Source organism: Gymnogyps californianus, chromosome 1 (genome assembly GCF_018139145.2).
Source record: "Gymnogyps californianus isolate 813 chromosome 1, ASM1813914v2, whole genome shotgun sequence".
Classification (NCBI taxonomy): domain Eukaryota; kingdom Metazoa; phylum Chordata; class Aves; order Accipitriformes; family Cathartidae; genus Gymnogyps; species Gymnogyps californianus.
The window spans coordinates 205,011,883-205,029,883 of NC_059471.1; the positions used below are offsets into that span (position 1 = coordinate 205,011,883).

General features: G+C 42.1%; 1 protein-coding gene across 2 annotated transcripts in view; it reads left to right on the top strand.

Annotated features, from left to right (window-relative positions):
* The first annotated feature begins 211 nt into the window (after positions 1-211).
* Positions 212-18,001, top strand: part of SLC26A5 (solute carrier family 26 member 5) — a 38,871-nt gene continuing 21,081 nt past the window's right edge. Inside the window, exons 1-3 of one of the 2 annotated variants that reach the window (XM_050915612.1) lie at positions 212-274; positions 15,572-15,733; positions 17,489-17,628. In XM_050915612.1, the coding sequence (XP_050771569.1) occupies positions 15,579-15,733; positions 17,489-17,628 (295 nt within the window). In that variant the 5' untranslated portion in view covers positions 212-274; positions 15,572-15,578. Of the gene's footprint in view, positions 275-15,519; positions 15,734-17,488; positions 17,629-18,001 lie in introns of both variants that reach the window. The other variant, XM_050915614.1, reaches the window with a different exon arrangement.

An 18,001-nucleotide genomic window follows, 5' to 3' on the forward strand; every position in this document is an offset into this window, starting at 1 on the left:
GCACGGCGGCCCCGCGGCATTCTGGGACTTGTAGGCCGCGGCGGATGCGCGCCCGGCGGGGGCGGCGGGGGGGACTACGAGTCCCAGCCGCGCCCGCGCTCGCCCGCGGCCGGCAGGGGAGGAGGCGGGGGCTGGCGGCCCGCCGCCTCCGCCGCCCGCCCCGCTCGGCGCCGCACCGCACCCCTTGCGCTCACCTTGGGCGCGGAGGGAAGGCGGTGCGCGGCCGTCGTCGCGGGTGACTCGCCGGCGGGCTGGAAGGAGGCAGCGCCTAGAGGTGAGCGGAGCGCGGCCGGGCTGGCGTAGGTGAGCGCGGCGTGCGGGGCCGGCGGCGGAGGGGTCCCGCCTGAGGGGATCTCTCCTGAGGGGGCGAGCCTCGCCGTGAGGAGCGCCGGGTCGAGGTCGCGCTCTCCCGGCGCTTACGGCTCCAGGTTGGTCATCCCGGGCCGGGGGCTGGCCTGGGGGACGGGGGGGGTCTCGCACGGTGCTCCCGCCTGTCATCGCACCTTCCCTGCTGCCTTCGCCCCCTCTCCCCGCCGGCCCCTGCCTCCTCACCCCGCGCCCTCCCTGCCGGCCCCCGGCGGAGCTGCCGGAGCTTCGAGGGTGTCAGGAGCGGTTCGAAAGGCACTTGTCGTGAACGCGGTGCTCGCCTCAGCGCCTTACCGAGGCAGCCGGGCTGGTCTGCGCCTCCTCCTTAACGCGCTGCTTAAAGCTCAGGGGCTGCCCGGGCAGCAAACTGCACCTACGTTGCTAGTAACTGTAAGATACACGCAAAACACCCGGGCTAACTTGCAAAAAAAGAAAAAATGAAAGGGGAAACTAGAGGAAGGTTGGGAGATCAGTCATTTCCTTGTCTAGTGACTGCAACCCTCTGACTTTAAGCTGCGGGCTGTCAGTTTAGGTCAGAGTGACTGTCCAAGAGCTCTTGTAATAACAAGAAATAACTGCTTTGTGCTTTGTTACTAGCGTCAACCCAAATATCTTCAAAACCTTTCCAAAACCTTGATTGAACTATGCACATACACACAATTTTCTGGCAAAGAATAAGATTGTGACTTTCCCTATGTCAGTATTTTTCAACTTCTGGTCTGTGAACTGTGGGAACATTTTAAACTCCTTAGAAGGGATCAGTGAAAGGAACCAGGAAAAGCCAGCCAGAAAAGTAAGTAGGCTTAAATTTGCTGTGCTGGTGCCTATGCTGCTATGGGAAAACTTTTAATTGTTTGAACATTGAAATATGGTTGAAAGCTGTTTTCAGGATGCTTCAAAATTTCAGATAACCCAAATGGCTGTTGCAGCAGGCATTTAGAGATAGTCCAGTAGTAAGAAAAAGGAATTTAAAAATTACTGCCATTATTTCTGCTGATGATTCAGCAGAATGTACATTCATAATTCTTCATATCTATCACAGTAACACAGTTGCACAGCATTGGTTTGGATGGGGATGACTGACAGTCTTAACAAGGGTCTGGCCACTGAAATTTTTTTGGCCAAAGTTTTCACAAAGGAAGACTAGAATTTTCAGACAGACTTTTAAAATGTCTTCTACTAAATGTGCAATAGAATGTATTCTGGGTTAACAGGTGTCTTGATTTAGATTACAGAATTTTGGTAAGATGCTGCTTTACTAGCTGCTGTAGAAATGGAAAACCTAAGGTAATTAACTGTACAGTTTCAGAAGCAAGCACACGTAGATGACTTGCACTGAATTAACTCTGTGGGGATCAACTCTCGCATTGGCCTTCCTCGAGTGGTAGTAATCACACTTTCAAATACTTGGTTTATGGCAATTCCAAGCCTTCTCAGGACACATGATAGATGTTCCAGTTCTGCATTTAGCAGTATTCCTGAACTGAAGTATTTTACTAATTGTCTTGCAATGTACTGTGAAACATCTCTGAAATGGAATGGGGAAAGAGTATAGGGAGAGAATGGAGTTTCACCCATGCAAAGCTGCTGTTGGTAGCTGATAAAGCATTTTCATTTGAGATAGCATTTACCCCCCTGTGTAGACTTGAGGACCTTAAACTCAGCAGTCTCATGCTAAAAGCTTCACTATACTTAAAGCTATATTTGTGGGGGGAGCTGGAACAATATTGGGTTATAAGCAGATTCAGATTTCAGTGAAGGAAGGCTCTAAGTCCAATAAGAAAAAAATCTGCTGCTACTTCCAGGCTTGGGTTCTGATCACTAAACCGTATTTCCTCTACCTAAGTAATCTGTCCAGAGCTGGTGTGGTTTTTTGATTATACTGTACAAACTCTGCGTAGGATAACAAACTCTGTGTAAAAGTAACAGTGTAGGGTAACATTAAAGGCTGATATACTTACAATTAAAAAAAGTGAAGGTGGCTGAGCATGATCCTGCGGGAAGGGGCCTAGGAAATGGTGAAGTCTTTAGCCTCTGCCACAAACTGAGCCCAGTTTTCTGAACTGAGTGCTTACTGAAGTGCTCTGTTGGGTTCAGCCATCAGATCTTAAGACTTATGGCACTAAACAGCTATCAAGTATTGCCTTTTGTTTGGAGTTTCTAGTCCATTGCTGTGGTTCAAGTCGTATCTTTAGCACACAGTTCTTCATAGGTGTAGTAGTCTGTCCCAAGGATGCAGTGTTTCTAGAACTTAAATATTCCAAAACCACATGGGAAGTTGGTTGTTACTTAACATGACACTAAAATCATGCAATACTGAGGCACAGATCTAGCACATGGCTGCAATACCATTGTTCTTTTGCTAATAACTTGAGAAAGAAGAACTGAACATATGTTTATCTGCTTTGACTATTATTATAGTATAGACAGACCATTATTGTCTTAAACTACTATTTATTTGGACTGTAGCTGTAGCCTCTGTAAATGTGACCAAGACTTTTGGGCAGCCCATGGGTTGCCTAAAGAAGCACAGAGTCCTTTGAGCTCCTCTGTCTGTCTTGATTTGGCTGATCATCTACTAAAGTCAACCCTGTTGGGGAGCTACAAAGGAATTTGTGATGCTGGAGCCTGCTGCTTTTTTTGTGTCTTGAGGAAGCGTTCCCCTGGAGAAGACAAGTCTCCACTCTACATTTTGGGGGGGGGCGGGGGGGGGGGTGGTTGTTCCATGTTTTCTCTGCATTAGCCCTCCCCTGCGCAGGGTGTCCTAGCCACGCTGGTTTGCTCAGCTTTAACTTTGGTTATGCCAGTTGTTACCAAGCTAGAGGTCAGCGTGGTAGTAGCAGCTACAAGTAACGTTGTAGACTTGACAGGATTGGGCTGCAACCAGAAATAATTAGACCCAAACTATGCCTGATTTAATAGGCAGCTATTAAGGTTTAATATATCATTGTCCCCTAGTTCCCAGTTCGAGTGCACAGTGAGTGAAGCGTTTACATTATGGTAACTTTCCTAGCAACTTCTTAAAGGTATCCAGTTACTGAAATTGTTGTCCTACATGGTAGCGTCAGACCTTTAGCCGAATAATGGAAGGGCAGTGGATCTCAAAGAATAATGAAATTACAATGACGCTGTATCTGTGCATGTACATTAGATGTCAATCTGATGATTAAATCAGAGTATGCAAAATTCCTAGGAAGAACTTGTGTTACTTCAGCCGTCCATTCTTCCCACACTAACATTAGTACACGAGGAGAAAGCCAGGAAGTCTTTCATTCTTGTCTACTAATTATTCCATCTTCTCTCCAACATGGAAACAGGTTGCTTTAATTCACAACTCAAGGTTCGATAGCTTTCATGGGTTCCCTCATTTTTTCATACTAGCCACTTTTTTTCTGAATAGCTTTACACAAGGGTCTGTTGGCATCTCATGCATTTCCACATGGTCCAGCATTTACTTCCTTCTGAATCTGATGAAGATGAACTGCTGACTGCTATTTTTTCTTCTGTTTCATTGTTGATACAATTTTTCCATAAGAACTGGTTTTCTAAAGCATGTGTGTTTCTGTCTGATTGTTTGGTAGATCTATAACTTTTAGCACAAGACGACCACGCTGAAGCCAAAATTCTCAAGCTCGAATTAGCATATTGATTTCCCAGTTAAGTTTAATGAATTAAACACCTTCCTTATCCTGATGTGTTTCCTTCCCTAGATCTGTTAGCCAGCAGAATGTTGTCCTGCTGGATACTGTTTCTTGATAGTCCTTCTTGATAGTATTTCTTAATATGGCTACAAGACCTGCCATTGCTATTATTTTATAGCTAGTTATCTGTAGCTTTTTGTTCTCCAGAAGTATAAGCAGCAGCAAAGTCCAGGTCTTGTAGTTATTTTCCATGTGCCCAGGGAATGAGAAGGCTATAGACAAACAGACAATGTCAAGTATTTCCATGGGTATGAAGATATGGCTATAAGTTTGTGCAGGCAGTTGAATGGGTTTTGCAAGTTAGTTGCGTTGATAAGATTGAGATTTTATTAATGATCGTAAGAGTGCGCATATGAATAACTGGCCTATGCAGGAACTTGAACTACTATTCTCAAAGACTTGCATTAACTGTTTCTTTTGTTTTGTGCCGTAGCAAGCTGGGGAGACCTTCCATGTGACAAACAATAGTGTGATTGCCTTCTTGGGAGTTTTTTGACAATGAATCTGTATTTTCACTGGCTGGGTGGAGTCTCTCTTTCTCCACCCCTTCACCGAAGAATTCTTACCAGTTTTGCACAGGCAGTGGATCAAGTTTTGCTGCTCTGCTTTGACTGTTGCCTATCATTTTGTATGTCCAGTTTTGTTTGCGTTCTTGTGTTGTAGGTTGTTTTGGGTTGTGGTATGTTTTTTAGCTAATTAATAGATTTTAATCTATTAATTGAAAACCTGAGATTCTGACACCTCGACTGGGCTAGAGCTAAGGTCAATTTGTTCATTTTCATTTATTTTATGGAAATCGGGTTCTGAGGCAGGGCTGGGACTTTTCAGAACTCCTCAGAAAACCTCTCATAACTAAAGCATGGACAGAATTTTCCAATTCAAATCAAAGATTGCAGTGTCTGTCATTTGAAACATCCTTGTTGGAGTTCAGTCTAGTAGGGCAGGATCAAATTAAGGATTGAGCTGATTAGGCATTACAAAATTTCAATTTTGGGCACCTGGTTTTCATGGAGCAGAATTCAAAACTCCATATACCACCCAGGAGAAAACTTGGATTGCTACTCAGAGGTGCCCACAGGGAACTGCCTGTTCCTGTTCTCACAGAGCTCTGCTAAGCTCAGGCATGTCTGAAGAGTCATGTCAGAAACAAAACCACAGATCTTTCATAGACACAGGCATCTGTAGTATCTTCTCTAAATACTGAAGTTTTGCTGCTGCTGTCATAACTTTATGGCATAACATGGTTAAAGTCCTTTCCCAGAGAAAGCTAGACCTGGTTCAATTACCGCTTCAGCATGTTGGGATTTAACCCTGCATCTCCTGCTTTACTAGGATAGTGCCATAGCTACACAGCTTTGACATAATATTGTTTTCTAAGCCCTCACTATTTCTTTCAGGTTTACAGTTTCTTTATCTTCTGTCTCTGGTCCCTTTCATTGTTCAATTTGGAATTTTGCACTATACTTCTTGTTTTCTTGTTTTCAGTTCTGTATTATGTGTTTCTGTTTTTATTTCTTTGCCAGTTTCATGTTTAATGAAACTTTTATGATCTTTTCTCACTATGGCATTGCAGTGCTATAGATGGTGCTGTATTTGTGTCCATATAGCTGAACAGATGACCTGAGTCTTTAACTTACTACAGATGTAATGAGTCTGATTTTCTTTTTCCCTACTTTCTGGTGACATTTGTTTCTTTGGCATATGTGTTTCTGAAGAAGGAAGGTTCTTGCAAGAAGAATTCACCAGAAAATTACTCAATGAGCCTTTCTTCATTTCATTTGATGATCCTCAGCCCAGACACCCTTGTTGCTCTTCCAATTCCTTCTTTATGGCACCCTGTTTTAGTGTTAGCTGTTGCAGGAATCCATTCATGCTGGGTTGTTCTGCCAAACACACTTGAAGAGTCAGTTGGAGAACTCTTTGCCCCTACAGACCTGTTTGAACTAAACTCTGTGAATGACATCTTTACAAATCTGGTATAGGTGATGTTTTGGCAGGTGGATTCTTAGCTTTACTGCATGCTTGGATGATGAACACCACTACTCTCTTAGAGCTCTTCACAGAATATATATAGCGTCGGTTCTACCTAATAAATGCCACTGATTTATGAAGACCTGACCAACATATCTGAAAGTCCTGTGCTTCAATAGCCTGGTAAAATTAAGGTATAACTGCAAGGACATGAGCCTGGTAGGTTGTTTTATCATTCCTGTACTCTGTAGCATAGAACCTTCAACATATGAACATGTTCAGCGCCAACTGGTAACTAGCGTTGGTCCAAAGCAATTTCTGTGTGTTGTGCATCTTATTTGATTGCTCTGTTTGGGATTGTGGAGTCATTTCTTTAGCTCTATGAAGGTTAGTCTTTTTACTTGTGTAGTTAAGAACAGACACAGGGCTGTCTCACATTAAAATGTGAGCTCTGTCATCAGCCACGGAAGAAATCCGAAGCCATAAGGTGAGTCTGCAAATAAAGCAGGGGGTTGCTGTGAAATATTTATCAGAGAAACTTCTCGACGTGTTCATTTTGCTTACCATGAATTTTAAATATTTCAAGGAAAAGCAGTATTGGCTTGTGTTTGCTGCGCACTCGTGGCCTTTACGTGTAACCTCGGTATCAAGATGTTGAGGAAGGTCATTCCCACTGGCTGGCAATCACCTTCAGAACATGAGGCAACACTCTTAAGTACATAGGATACAGGAAAACGCTATTGCTTGGATAATATAATCTTAACCAAGCAGCAGTTGCATGAATGGGGACAGGATCTGTCACAAGTCACATCCTACTCACTGCTCATGTAGGATTTGGTTTGATACCTAGTGCACAAAAGATATACACAGAAAACGTGTGTTATAAAGTAGCTGCCAAGAATGAAACATTTCTTCCAAATGCAGATCCTAAAATGGATAGAGAAGTTGAACTTCTCTCTCAAAACTAGCAGGAAGAGAGTTCCAGCTTAGATAAATAGTTATCGTTACTGCTTTCCCAAAGAGTGTCTACCCTATGCTGAAGTTCTTTGTTGACTTTGTCAGAAGCAACAGTTCTTCAGGAATTTCTTCAGGCACGGCAATGGCTGTAGCCTGTTGTGCAGAGGGGCAAATCCTTTCAAAAAGTGTTAGGAAGAGAGCCTCATAGAGGATCCTTGGAGACATTTCAAAACCTCGTATTAGTTAAGTAAGGTAGTTACTTCATGCCTTGTTTTCAGCAGTGAAACTGGAATATAAATTTATAATCCCATCCTAAACCCCCTCTTCTTCCCTCCCCCCACCCCAGTCATTTCTTCCTGTGACCACACTGTGTTTTCCTATCCTTCAGCTTCCCCTGTGACTTGAGAGGTTTGCACTGTAAACATGATGACTGAAACGATTCTGGTTATAAATAACAGCCTTCTGCTTTTTTTTGGTTTTGTTTTGTTTATTTTTAGCTTGATGCAGCACTTGAGAGGCTAGTGATGTGTGTAAACAGGGTTGATGAAGCAGATAGAGGGGGAGGACTCTTTTGGTGGCTTCTCTGCTGAAGGAAGCGTATCATGTAACTTCTCCCTTCTGCACAGACACTTGTTTGATGTCTGCTTGTTCTACTTTGCCAGAAAAGATGAACCAGCTGCCGGAGGTCATTGGTGCACTGAGGTCATGTGAACTATAGAAATTATTCTGAGTTAGCTTGGTGTGTACGCGTGATCTTGATTTATGTTCTCTCCTCTGATCATCAACTGGAGCTTTATGATGAAGACTGCTCCAACAAAACTTTTGGCAGTGGATTGCCTCTGGAAAAATGAAGCTAGCTAATGATTACCTGTCTCTGAGGGGGTGTACATCCTTATCAGTTGGCTTAAGAGTGACAAAGGGGTCATCAGCCATGGTACCGTTCTGATTGACTTATCTGATTCCACTATCACTAGCTACTGCTTTTGGATTTCAAAGGGGTGAGGATGGTAGATTCAGACCCAAGGTCACTAAAGCCACAAAAAGCAGGAATAAGAATGATCATATTTCCATGGGTTCTCATGGTCATCAATGTGTTTGTGCTGGAAACAGAAGCCATCTCTCAAGCCATCTCTTACCTATATCTGAGAGGGAACGAGACCAGTGTTCTGCTGCTCAAAGTGCTCCAGGTGTTTGTCTTATGTGGAATTGATTAAACAGCTCAATCATCATAACAGGTTCCCAAAACATTCTCTTGTTGAAAACAAACATAAGATTGCTGGTTGATACGAGATACCATTAAGATACTAATGAATTCATTAGTCCATGGAGTAAATCTTTAGAGGCTAAAGTATTTTTTGGCAAGGAACATGAAATACAACCCCTTATCAGTTACATAATGATAAGCACAGTTCAAGAAAACTAGGAGAACGTATTCCTTATGACCCCACCCAGTCATTTTACACCTTTGTGCTTGTTTTAAAAAAAACTGCTATTCCAGCTTGGTCTAATTTTATACATATCACTCAAGGTGATAAGTGGAAGGGCATAGGGCACTGGGGAATGAGGCCAGAGAGGAAAGAAATAAATGAGAGAACATGTGGTTCCTAAAATTGCCTCAGTTTTTGTGTCTAGCCTCTTCAGACAGTAGGAACAGACCTTGCAATAACTCTGCTTTTCAGTGTGCATTTGGGAGAACATATTTTACATAGAGTGGCAGTATTTCCACCAGCCCTTTGGCTGATGGCAGTACCTGTATTTGTAATCTTAAAGATACAAAATACTTCATAGACTTTGCAGTTCATGATGAAACTTGGAATTCCCCAGCACAGATGCATTTTTCTACTATAATGCTGGACTAGTCCCGTCCACTTGTGCTTTTCCACTATTTAAAGCAACTCTGTGCTTAGCTACTGGAAGATAGGTTTTCTGCTCTTTTAAAACAGGCCAGTCAATGGATCTGCCACTGACTCCTCCCTGTTGCATTAGGTAGTTCAGATACATTCAGATTAGATACACAAGGTTAGGAGCAAAAGTGCCCCGTTTTGTAATTATAAGCCTGTTAAAGCTGCAATAGTCACACGGTACACTATTCTTCATGTCTCCAGCTTCTTTTTTTTTTTTCTTTTTTTTCTTTTTTTTTTTCCCCCTCTCCCCATAGTCATATTTTGAATCTAAGGAACAGCAGCCAAGTCATGGTCCTTATAAATTTTATGGCTGCGTTCTAATTCATGTGGACTGGATCAAAAATTATTGTCCTTTACAAGAACTTGACAGCCCTCCTTTATGGTCTAAGATTTGGACGAGAAAGTACTTAATTATTAGTGATAGTGTTATAAATTGATGTTTGCTTCTCTTTTTTTTTTTTTCTTTAACACCTTCAATTTGATAATAGCAGTAAAGACATAAGACAGGCCTTTATCAGTCAGATAAAGAATTGCCGACTCTTAAGTCTTTTGCATACAGCTTTTAACTACTTCAGCTCAACTCTTATCTGGCTGATAAGATTAATGGCAGTGTTTCTTATAGCTTTTTAATTTTATTCTTGCCATGAAGGTCAAAGGTTGTCTGAGAGCAGTATTCCACTATTAATTAAGACTCAGATGCCCAGAGGTTGCCTTTCTCTTCCTTTGGATAAAGGTCTGGGAGTTTTCAGAAATCATACCAGTAAGCTTTGTCTTCATGAAAATGACAGTACCTGCTTTTGCTCTTCCTCAAGCATGCTGGGAGTGAAGGGCAAGGTTGAATTTCCAAGCCTTGGATATCTCTGTTGGCAGTTTGTCATACCGCTATTCAGCAATCGCTTGGAGAGACACTTCAACCAGTCACAAAATGCTGCTATTTTGCTACTCTATGGACAATGTGTATCATCTGTTGTAAACACAAGCACATCAATCCTTGCTCTGTGTGTGCTTTTGCAAAAGAGATGGATGATATTAAAGACTTTCACCTTTATTGTATTATCTACAGCTTAGTATTCAAAATGATCATCAGAGAACATGGTTATGTAGGGCTGTTAAGATGAAGTTGGTGACATGACATGGAATACAGAAAATTATGCATCCAGCTATAGTTTCGGGGTAGATTTAGGACCTCTTTTAATGGCATATGATTTGTTCCTTATGTTCTGGTATCCACTGTGAACCATAGCTAAATACAAGATCCTATCATGTCTTCCCTCAGGTTTACTTTTGTGTTAGATGGTTCTCATGATTCAGTGCAGTATAACTTCCTTGTTCAAACAGAATCAGAAATGCTCAATCTACAGTTTAAAAATCTTCAGACTGAGTGATGGTGAAACTTGGGTTGTGACCTCTGGTAGTATTTCAGACTAACACTTGCCATCATCTGGATAACTGATTTAGAGTTGAGCCCTGTTCAGTTAGTCAAATACATCTGTATCATTCGTTTCACCATAACAAACAGAGGCAGGACTGAACTTCTGTTGTTCTGTATATGCTCATAGTACCTGGAAGAGTCTGGGCATGGGTACAGAAATGAGAAAGGAACTGGCGATCTTAAGACGTTTCCACGTCTAGGTTTACTTTACAAACTTGTGTGGCTCTTCCAAATATTAACCAATCTACTTGAAGCTTAACAAACTTGAATGTGGAAAGTATGTATCCCAATCAGGACCTGAATTGTTTGGGCTTAGCAGGGGGCTGTTTTGTGTTGCCATGTCTTTTGGAACAGGAGGAAGGGGTGCATGTTTTTAAAACCTTGAATAGAAATGTTTTGATATTATATTCTCATTTCTTTGGAACAGTTTGGCCAAAACCAAGCCTCTGAACTGGTTCGTGCCTTTTGCATGCAGCTGTAGTTTTTGTTTGTTCTGATTTGTTTGGGCTTTCTGTTCAAGACTGATTAAAATTGCTTCTTAATTTGTAAATGAGGCTGATGTTGCCAGAACACACCAATTAATTACCAGAAAAGATACATTCTGTGTGAATAATGACATAAGGGACCATTATGGAATCACAGAGTGGTTGAGGCTTGAAGGGATCTCTGGAGATCATAGAGTACAACCCTCCTGCTCAAGCAGGGTCACCTAGACCAGGTTGCCCAAAACCATGTCCAGTGAGGTTATGAATATCTCCAAGGACACAAACTCCACAACCTCTGTGGGCAACCTGTCCCAGTGTTCGATCATGCTTGCAGTAATTTTTTTTTCCTTAGTGTCGTGGTTTAGGCCCAGCCGGCAACTAAGCACCAGGCAGCTGCTCGCTCACTCCCCGCCCCCAGTGGGACGGGGAGGAGAATCGAAAGAAAAAGGTAAACCTCGCGGGTTGAGATAAGAACAGTTTAATAGAACAACACAAGGAGAGAAGGAATAATAATAATAATAGTAACAAAAGAGTATATAAAGCGAGTGTTGCACAATGCAATTGGTCACCACTCGGAACACTACGCTTAGCTCATTCCCGAGCCACGATAGTGCTCTACCCGGCCAGCTCCCGCAGTTATATACTGAGCATGGTGTCAGTATGGTATCATATATCCCCTTGGCTAGTTTGGGTGCCCCCTCCCAGCTTCTTGTGAAAATTAACTCTATCCCAGCCAAGCCCAGGACACATGTTTAAACAGAATTTCTTGTATTTCAGTTTGTGCCCATTGCCTATTTACTCCCTGCCGCATCAAGTATTTATATCCATTGATACGATTTCCCTGCACCCTCCTCTCCTCTCCAGGCTGAACAATCCCAGCTTTCTCAGCCACTCCTCATATGTCAGGTGCTCCAGTTTCTTAATCATCTTTGTGGCCCTTTGCCTCTCCAGGATGCCCATGTCTTTCTTGCACTGGGGAGCCCAGAACTGGACCCAGCACTCCACACGTGCCTCACCAGTGCTGAGGAAAGGGGAAGAATCACCTTCCCCAACCTGCTGGCTGTGCTCTGCATAACACAGCCTAGGATGCTGCTGGCCACCTTTGCCAGAAGGACACGTTGCTGGCTTATGTTCAAATTTTTGGTCCACCAGGACCCACAGATGTTTTTCTGCATAGCCACTTTCCAGATGATTGAATCCCCAGCATTTACTGTTGCATGGGGCTGTTTCTCCCAGATGTTGGACTTTGTGCTTCCCTGTGTTGAACTTCATGCGGTTCCTGTCTGCTCATATGTCCAGCCTGTCAAGGTACCTCTGAATGACAGCATAACCGTCATAACCACTCTCTTCAGTTTTGTATCATCTGCAAGCTTGCTGAAGGTGCACTCTGTCCTATCATTAATGAATATATTAAATTATATTGGCCCAAGGTATCAACATCTGGGGTACTCCAGTAGTGACTGACCTCCAACTGGACTTCATGCTGCTAATCACAACCCTCTGACCCTGGCAGTTCAGCCAGTTTTCTGTCCACCTCACTGTCTGTTGAGCTAACCCATACTTCATCAGCTTCTCTTTGAGGATGCTATGGGAGACAAAGCCTTGAAAAATACAAGATAAAGAATATCACTGATGTTCCCTCTTCCACCAAACCAGTCATCTTCTCATAAAAGGCTATCAAGTCAATGAGGCATGATTTTTTCCTTCATAAATCCATGCTGACTACTCTCTCACCTTCTTGTCCTTAACATGTTTGAAAATTATTTCCAGGGTTACTTATTCCATCACCTTCCCAGAGATCAAGGTGAGGCTGACCAGCCTGTAGTTCCCTAGGTCCTTCTTCTTACCCATCTTGAAAGTGGGAGTGACATTGGCTTTCTTCCAGTCCTTAGGAACCTCCCCAGTTGTCATGACCTTTCAAAGATAATCAAGAGTGGCCTCGCAATGACACTGGCCAGCTCCCTCAGCCCTCGTGGGTGTGTCCTGTCGGGTCCCATGGGCTTGTGTATGTCCAATCTGTTTAAATGTTCCCTTACCTGCTCCTTTTCCATTGGTATAAGTTTTCCTTGCTCCAGACTTTCCCACTGGTCTCAGCGGCTGGGATTGCTTAAGACTGGTCTTACCAGTAAAGACTGAGGCAAAGCTCATCTTTCACCATATCCTTTGTCACCTTTTCAGTAGAGTGCCCACATTTTCTATAGTCTTCCTCTTGCTGCTGATATACCTGCAGAAGCCCTTCTTGTTGCCATTCATGTCCTTCTCCACATTCAGCTCCAGGTGGACTTTGGCTTTCCTAACCCTGTCCCTGTAGGCTCGAAGTGTCTCTATATTCTTCCTGTGTCATCTGTCCTTGCTACCACCTCTCACGATGCTTTTTTTTGTACGAGTTTTGTCAGAAGCTCCTTGTTCATCTACACAGGCCTCCTACCACTCTTGCTTGAATTCCTGTTGCTCGGGATGGACCATTCTTGAGTCTGGAGGAGGTAATCCTTGAAAATCAGCCGGCTCTCCTGGACCCTTCTTCTCTTCAGGACCATATACCATGGGATTCTTCTAAGCAGGTCCCTGAACAGGCCAAAGTTTGCTCTCCTGAAGTCTGGGGTTGTAAGCCTGCTATATGTCTTGTTTCTCTCACGATCCTGAACTCCACCATCTCATGGTCACTGCAGCCAAGGCTGCCCCCAGGCTTCATATTCCTGAACAGTTCTTCCTTGTTTATAAGTGTCAGGTCCAGCAGAGCATGTCTCCTTGTCAGCTCCTCCTGTGGCAGGAAACTATCATCACTGCACCTCAGAAGGCTCCTGGATTGCTTGTGCCCTGCTGTGTTGCCCTTCCAGCAGATGCTAGGGTGGTTAAAGTTTCAGTTTCACTGGGCAGAAGTTAATACACTAGGATTCTTAGGTAGCTCACTGTCTGTGACAGGGCAAGATGTGAAGTAGGAAGTGGTATTTGTGGGTAGGTAGACAGTAACGTGGAAAAAAAGTGCTACAGATGTTAGTGGCCAAACGTACCCCTTAGTATGGACAGCACTGCTGTAAATATGAAATAAGATACATGTGATAATACGGAGGTGAGAAAAAAGCCAGAGGGCTGCTCAGATGGGAATTGCTGGTAGAACAATCCTATTCTAATGTTGACCGGATCAAAATCTGCAGGTAGGGGGAAAAAATTGTAATGCTGAGTTACAATTTGCTAAACAATAACATGAGAAAATGGTTCACCAAATGTCATTCAGGCTTCTCGGTGAATTGAAACTATAGAAAGATGTAAAAGAAGCCTCAGATGTGTTTCAGGAGTACAAAGGTGACAAGCTCTTATAGTACCCTTGATATGATAGTGTTCTTACAAACAAGTTTTAGATATCTTATTTCTCGTGATAAAGCTGAAGTAAATCTTGAATGTGGTGTAAATAAAAAATTACAATTTCGGTAAAAATATCCTTTTGTGACTGACTATGTAGGGAAAATGTTGCTTACAAAATAATGAGAACTGAAGAGCTGCTAGGCTGTGTCTGTCCGAGGAGATAGAGAAGAGCGAGCCCTGAGTGGAAAATTCCAGCGCCTTCATCAGACTGAAGACTTAGGTAGCAATATTGGTATTTTGCTGCTGGGCAGACTGTATTTGCTGAATCAGAACGTTGAACCAATCGTGATTAGCTTTGTCTGAGTGTTTAGGTAGCAATTTGTTTTATTTCTGCATGGTAACTCTTTTCTAGGAAAGTATTGATGTACAGCTAAAAACTAAACACCTCTGGGTTAGCTCCCTTGGTTGAAGGCAACCACATGCTTGAGTGACTTGCTGGACTTGAGCCCAAGGGCCTTGTTCACAATTATGGTTCTGTTTCCCATTGCACTCATGTTCTGTCATCAAATGTAGCACTAGCCAGCATCTCTGCTTAACAATATAGCAGTCTTGTCATTTTGCTCATAATTTGGAGTTATGTTTCTTGCCCCATATTTCTAGAAGCAGCTAACACGGGGCAAAGGAATTAACAGAGTATCTCCTAAACATGTTAAGATGTTTATGGCACTGAATCAGAGAGACGAATACATGTTTACAAACCTTCTGGCTAGTTTTAAAATTGTGTACATCTCCTGACTCCTGTTTTAGTGGGCACAGGACTGAGAATAGCAGTAAGTGGCACATCCATTGAAAGGGTAACTTTTTGAAGGTAGTGAATTGTGCATCCTTGAGACGCTGTCTGGAAAAAGAAGCCTCTGAAACGGAGGAGAAAGCAGGTGGGTGGATGCAGGAAGCACCTGGCTATCTGGAAGAAAGAAGTGGCTTTCTCAGTGTTAAAATTGGAGTTCTGTCTTTTGGAGATGGATGTGACAGTTTGTGAGTAAGCAGGAAGTAACTCAGCAATAAAGTAATCTCTCTTTGACACTGACATTTTCTTTAAAAACTAAGGAGGGAAAATCCAGATAAGCATGAATATAACCTTCCAATTTTGTTTGTGCAATTATTTGCAGAGTAATTAATGCAAAAGCTTTCTTCACATAAGAGAAGCATAAATTAATGGCTTCCATATAATGAAGATTGTGAGTGTGGTTTATTTACTTACTGGTGTTACAGACTATGTAATTAGTGCTTTTAAACTGCATTCACAGTTCTTGTCTCTAGCTTGTCAAAATACATTCTTTGAAAGGAAGTGCCAAATCCGAGGTTAAAAAAGTAACCAAACTTACTTTGTCTGCAACCAGGTTTTTCAGTGGAGGCTGTGGAACTGTTCTTCCTTGGCTCCTGCTCTGTCAGATCAACTATGGAACATGCTGAAGAACATGAAGCATGTCTTGAGCAAACCCAGAGGTATTGTGTGGAGAGACCAATATATAACCAAGAGGTCTTGCAAGGACAGCTGCACAGACGAGAAAGAACACGTCAGACTTTAAGACAGAAGATTGCACATTCTTGTCGGTAGGGGTTTTTGTCTTATCTTTATTTTATTCGTTAAAAATATAGTCTAATTCTTAATTGATTCATGCACATAGCTGGTAATCTCTTCAAAGAAACCTAAAAGATAAAAGCACTAGTTCTACTTTAATTATTCAGCAAGACTGTGATGAAGTTGTATATGTGTTTTTATATGTTAATATATAACTGTATTACAAAATATTGGATAAATTAGTTGAATTGCCCTCATCAAAGTGCAAAGGAAAAATATGCAGCGTAGGAATGTGAAGTATTAGACATGAATTCATAAGACCCAGAAAAATATCTGTCCTTTTTATGTGGAAGTACTTACAGCCAAATTTGTGCTTCACATGATCCTTTCACGGAAGAAGAATAGAAATGTACATCAACTGTGTAGAAATCTAAATTATTAGTCTAATAAGGACTTAATAGAGGCATTCTGTAGCTTTTAACTAACTGCCTTGGAATCTAAGTATCATCTGGTTAGACAGGAAATGTCTTTAACTGTGCAACTCTTGCTCTATGCTACCAGAGGATAGCAAAGAGAAACTTAGTCTAGTTAAGTTCTCATTAGCTTTACATTTATCCATGCTTCATTTGCAGAGTTGATTCAATTTTTTGCTAGAACCTTGTTCTGCAAGACAACAAATGATTTCTGCCTGACTGCTTGTCTGTAAAATATTTCTGTTAACATCATTTGACATTTGGAGATTTGTTTTGGTTAATGGAATGACCGTTCTAATGGTAATGGCACCTAATTCCACCTCAAAAAAGTTGTCTGTCCTGAATAAAAAATATGTGGATCAAAGTTCTCCTGAGCTATGACTTCTTGTGATTCAGTCTGCTTAAACATGGAGAAGTGTGGATGACTCTAGTTCCTCTCTCACTTGTAGCAATAAGCTTCTTCACTATGCAGTTTAGTCCCATGATAATTCAGAAATGTTAACAAACCTCTGCAGTGCTCTTGCAGTTCCTCTACACAGAAAAGCATTTATATGATCCCAGTGTTACACTTTTACCCAAGGTTAAACTTTCTTACTACAGTACAATCAAAGTATGATGCATGGCAGTACTGGATAGAGATACGTATTTCCTGTCTCTATTCATTTGTCATGAGTCAGGGTTTCAAAAGGTTAATAACTCTGCTAAGAAACAAAAGGATCAGTGTTTCTGGCTTCAGTGCCTTTCCTTTCAGGGTAAAGAAGGGTTATATTCTCAAATAGCCTTTTAAAGTTAGCCTCTGAGTACCAGGGACAGTAACAAGGATTAGTAAAATAATAGTTTTTAAAAAAGCAGCATAATAATATAAAATGTTATAATCAAAAAAGTATAGAGCACACAAATAGTAAATAAAAATAGGAAAAAGCATTGCAAAGTACTTTGAAAACCGCTCTCAGAAAGCAAATTATCCTCAGGGGATTGTTACTAGGAATAATCTCAGCAAAAAGTATTGTGTGACTGCTCAATCGTGCATGGACTTGAACAGTTTCACTTCCCACTGGCCTCCAGCTTCACAAGACTGTGATTCTCTTCTCCAGTTCCATAAGGTTTGTGAACAGCAACCAACATGTGATAAAGGGCTAAATTAACTGGAGTTGTAGTTGTTTGCGCTTAAGCTTTGTCCAGAAATTACTGTCATCAGGGGTCTGAGCCTGCCTTTAATGGAGCTGTTTCCCTGCATAGGGATGAAAGACAATTTTTTTGACCTGTTTGTGCCCTGCTAGTGTCTAACTTTTTCTTTCTGCTTTGTATTTTCAGTTGTTCTTCTAAGAAAGCCAAGTCTCACCTTTACAGTTTCTTACCAATTTTAAAATGGCTTCCCCGTTACCCAGTGAAGGAATACTTATTAGGAGACATTATCTCAGGTATAAGCACTGGAGTTATGCAGCTTCCTCAAGGTGAGTATCTCTCTGAATTTATTTATCCTCCTCTTTGCTTTTTCTGTGTGTGTTTTTATGGTAGTGCTCGGCTTCCTGAACAGGTGCTCATGAGAATGGGATGTGTATTTCAGGTGTACGTGTGGAGATCACTACAGCATTTGGCAGACCAGCCCATAATGATGATTCCCTTAGAACTGCAAGTCAGTGATATGCAGCAAACTCTGAAAGAAGCTTGCCTCTCTGATCAATACCAACAGCTCTCGATGACAGAACAACTTTTCACAGTTTAAGTGCATGTCTAAACCTTTGCTGAATGCACCCAATTATTTTCTGATCTCATCATCCTGAAAGCTGTAGCAAATTTGCTACATAGGGTGGCAGTATCTAATAG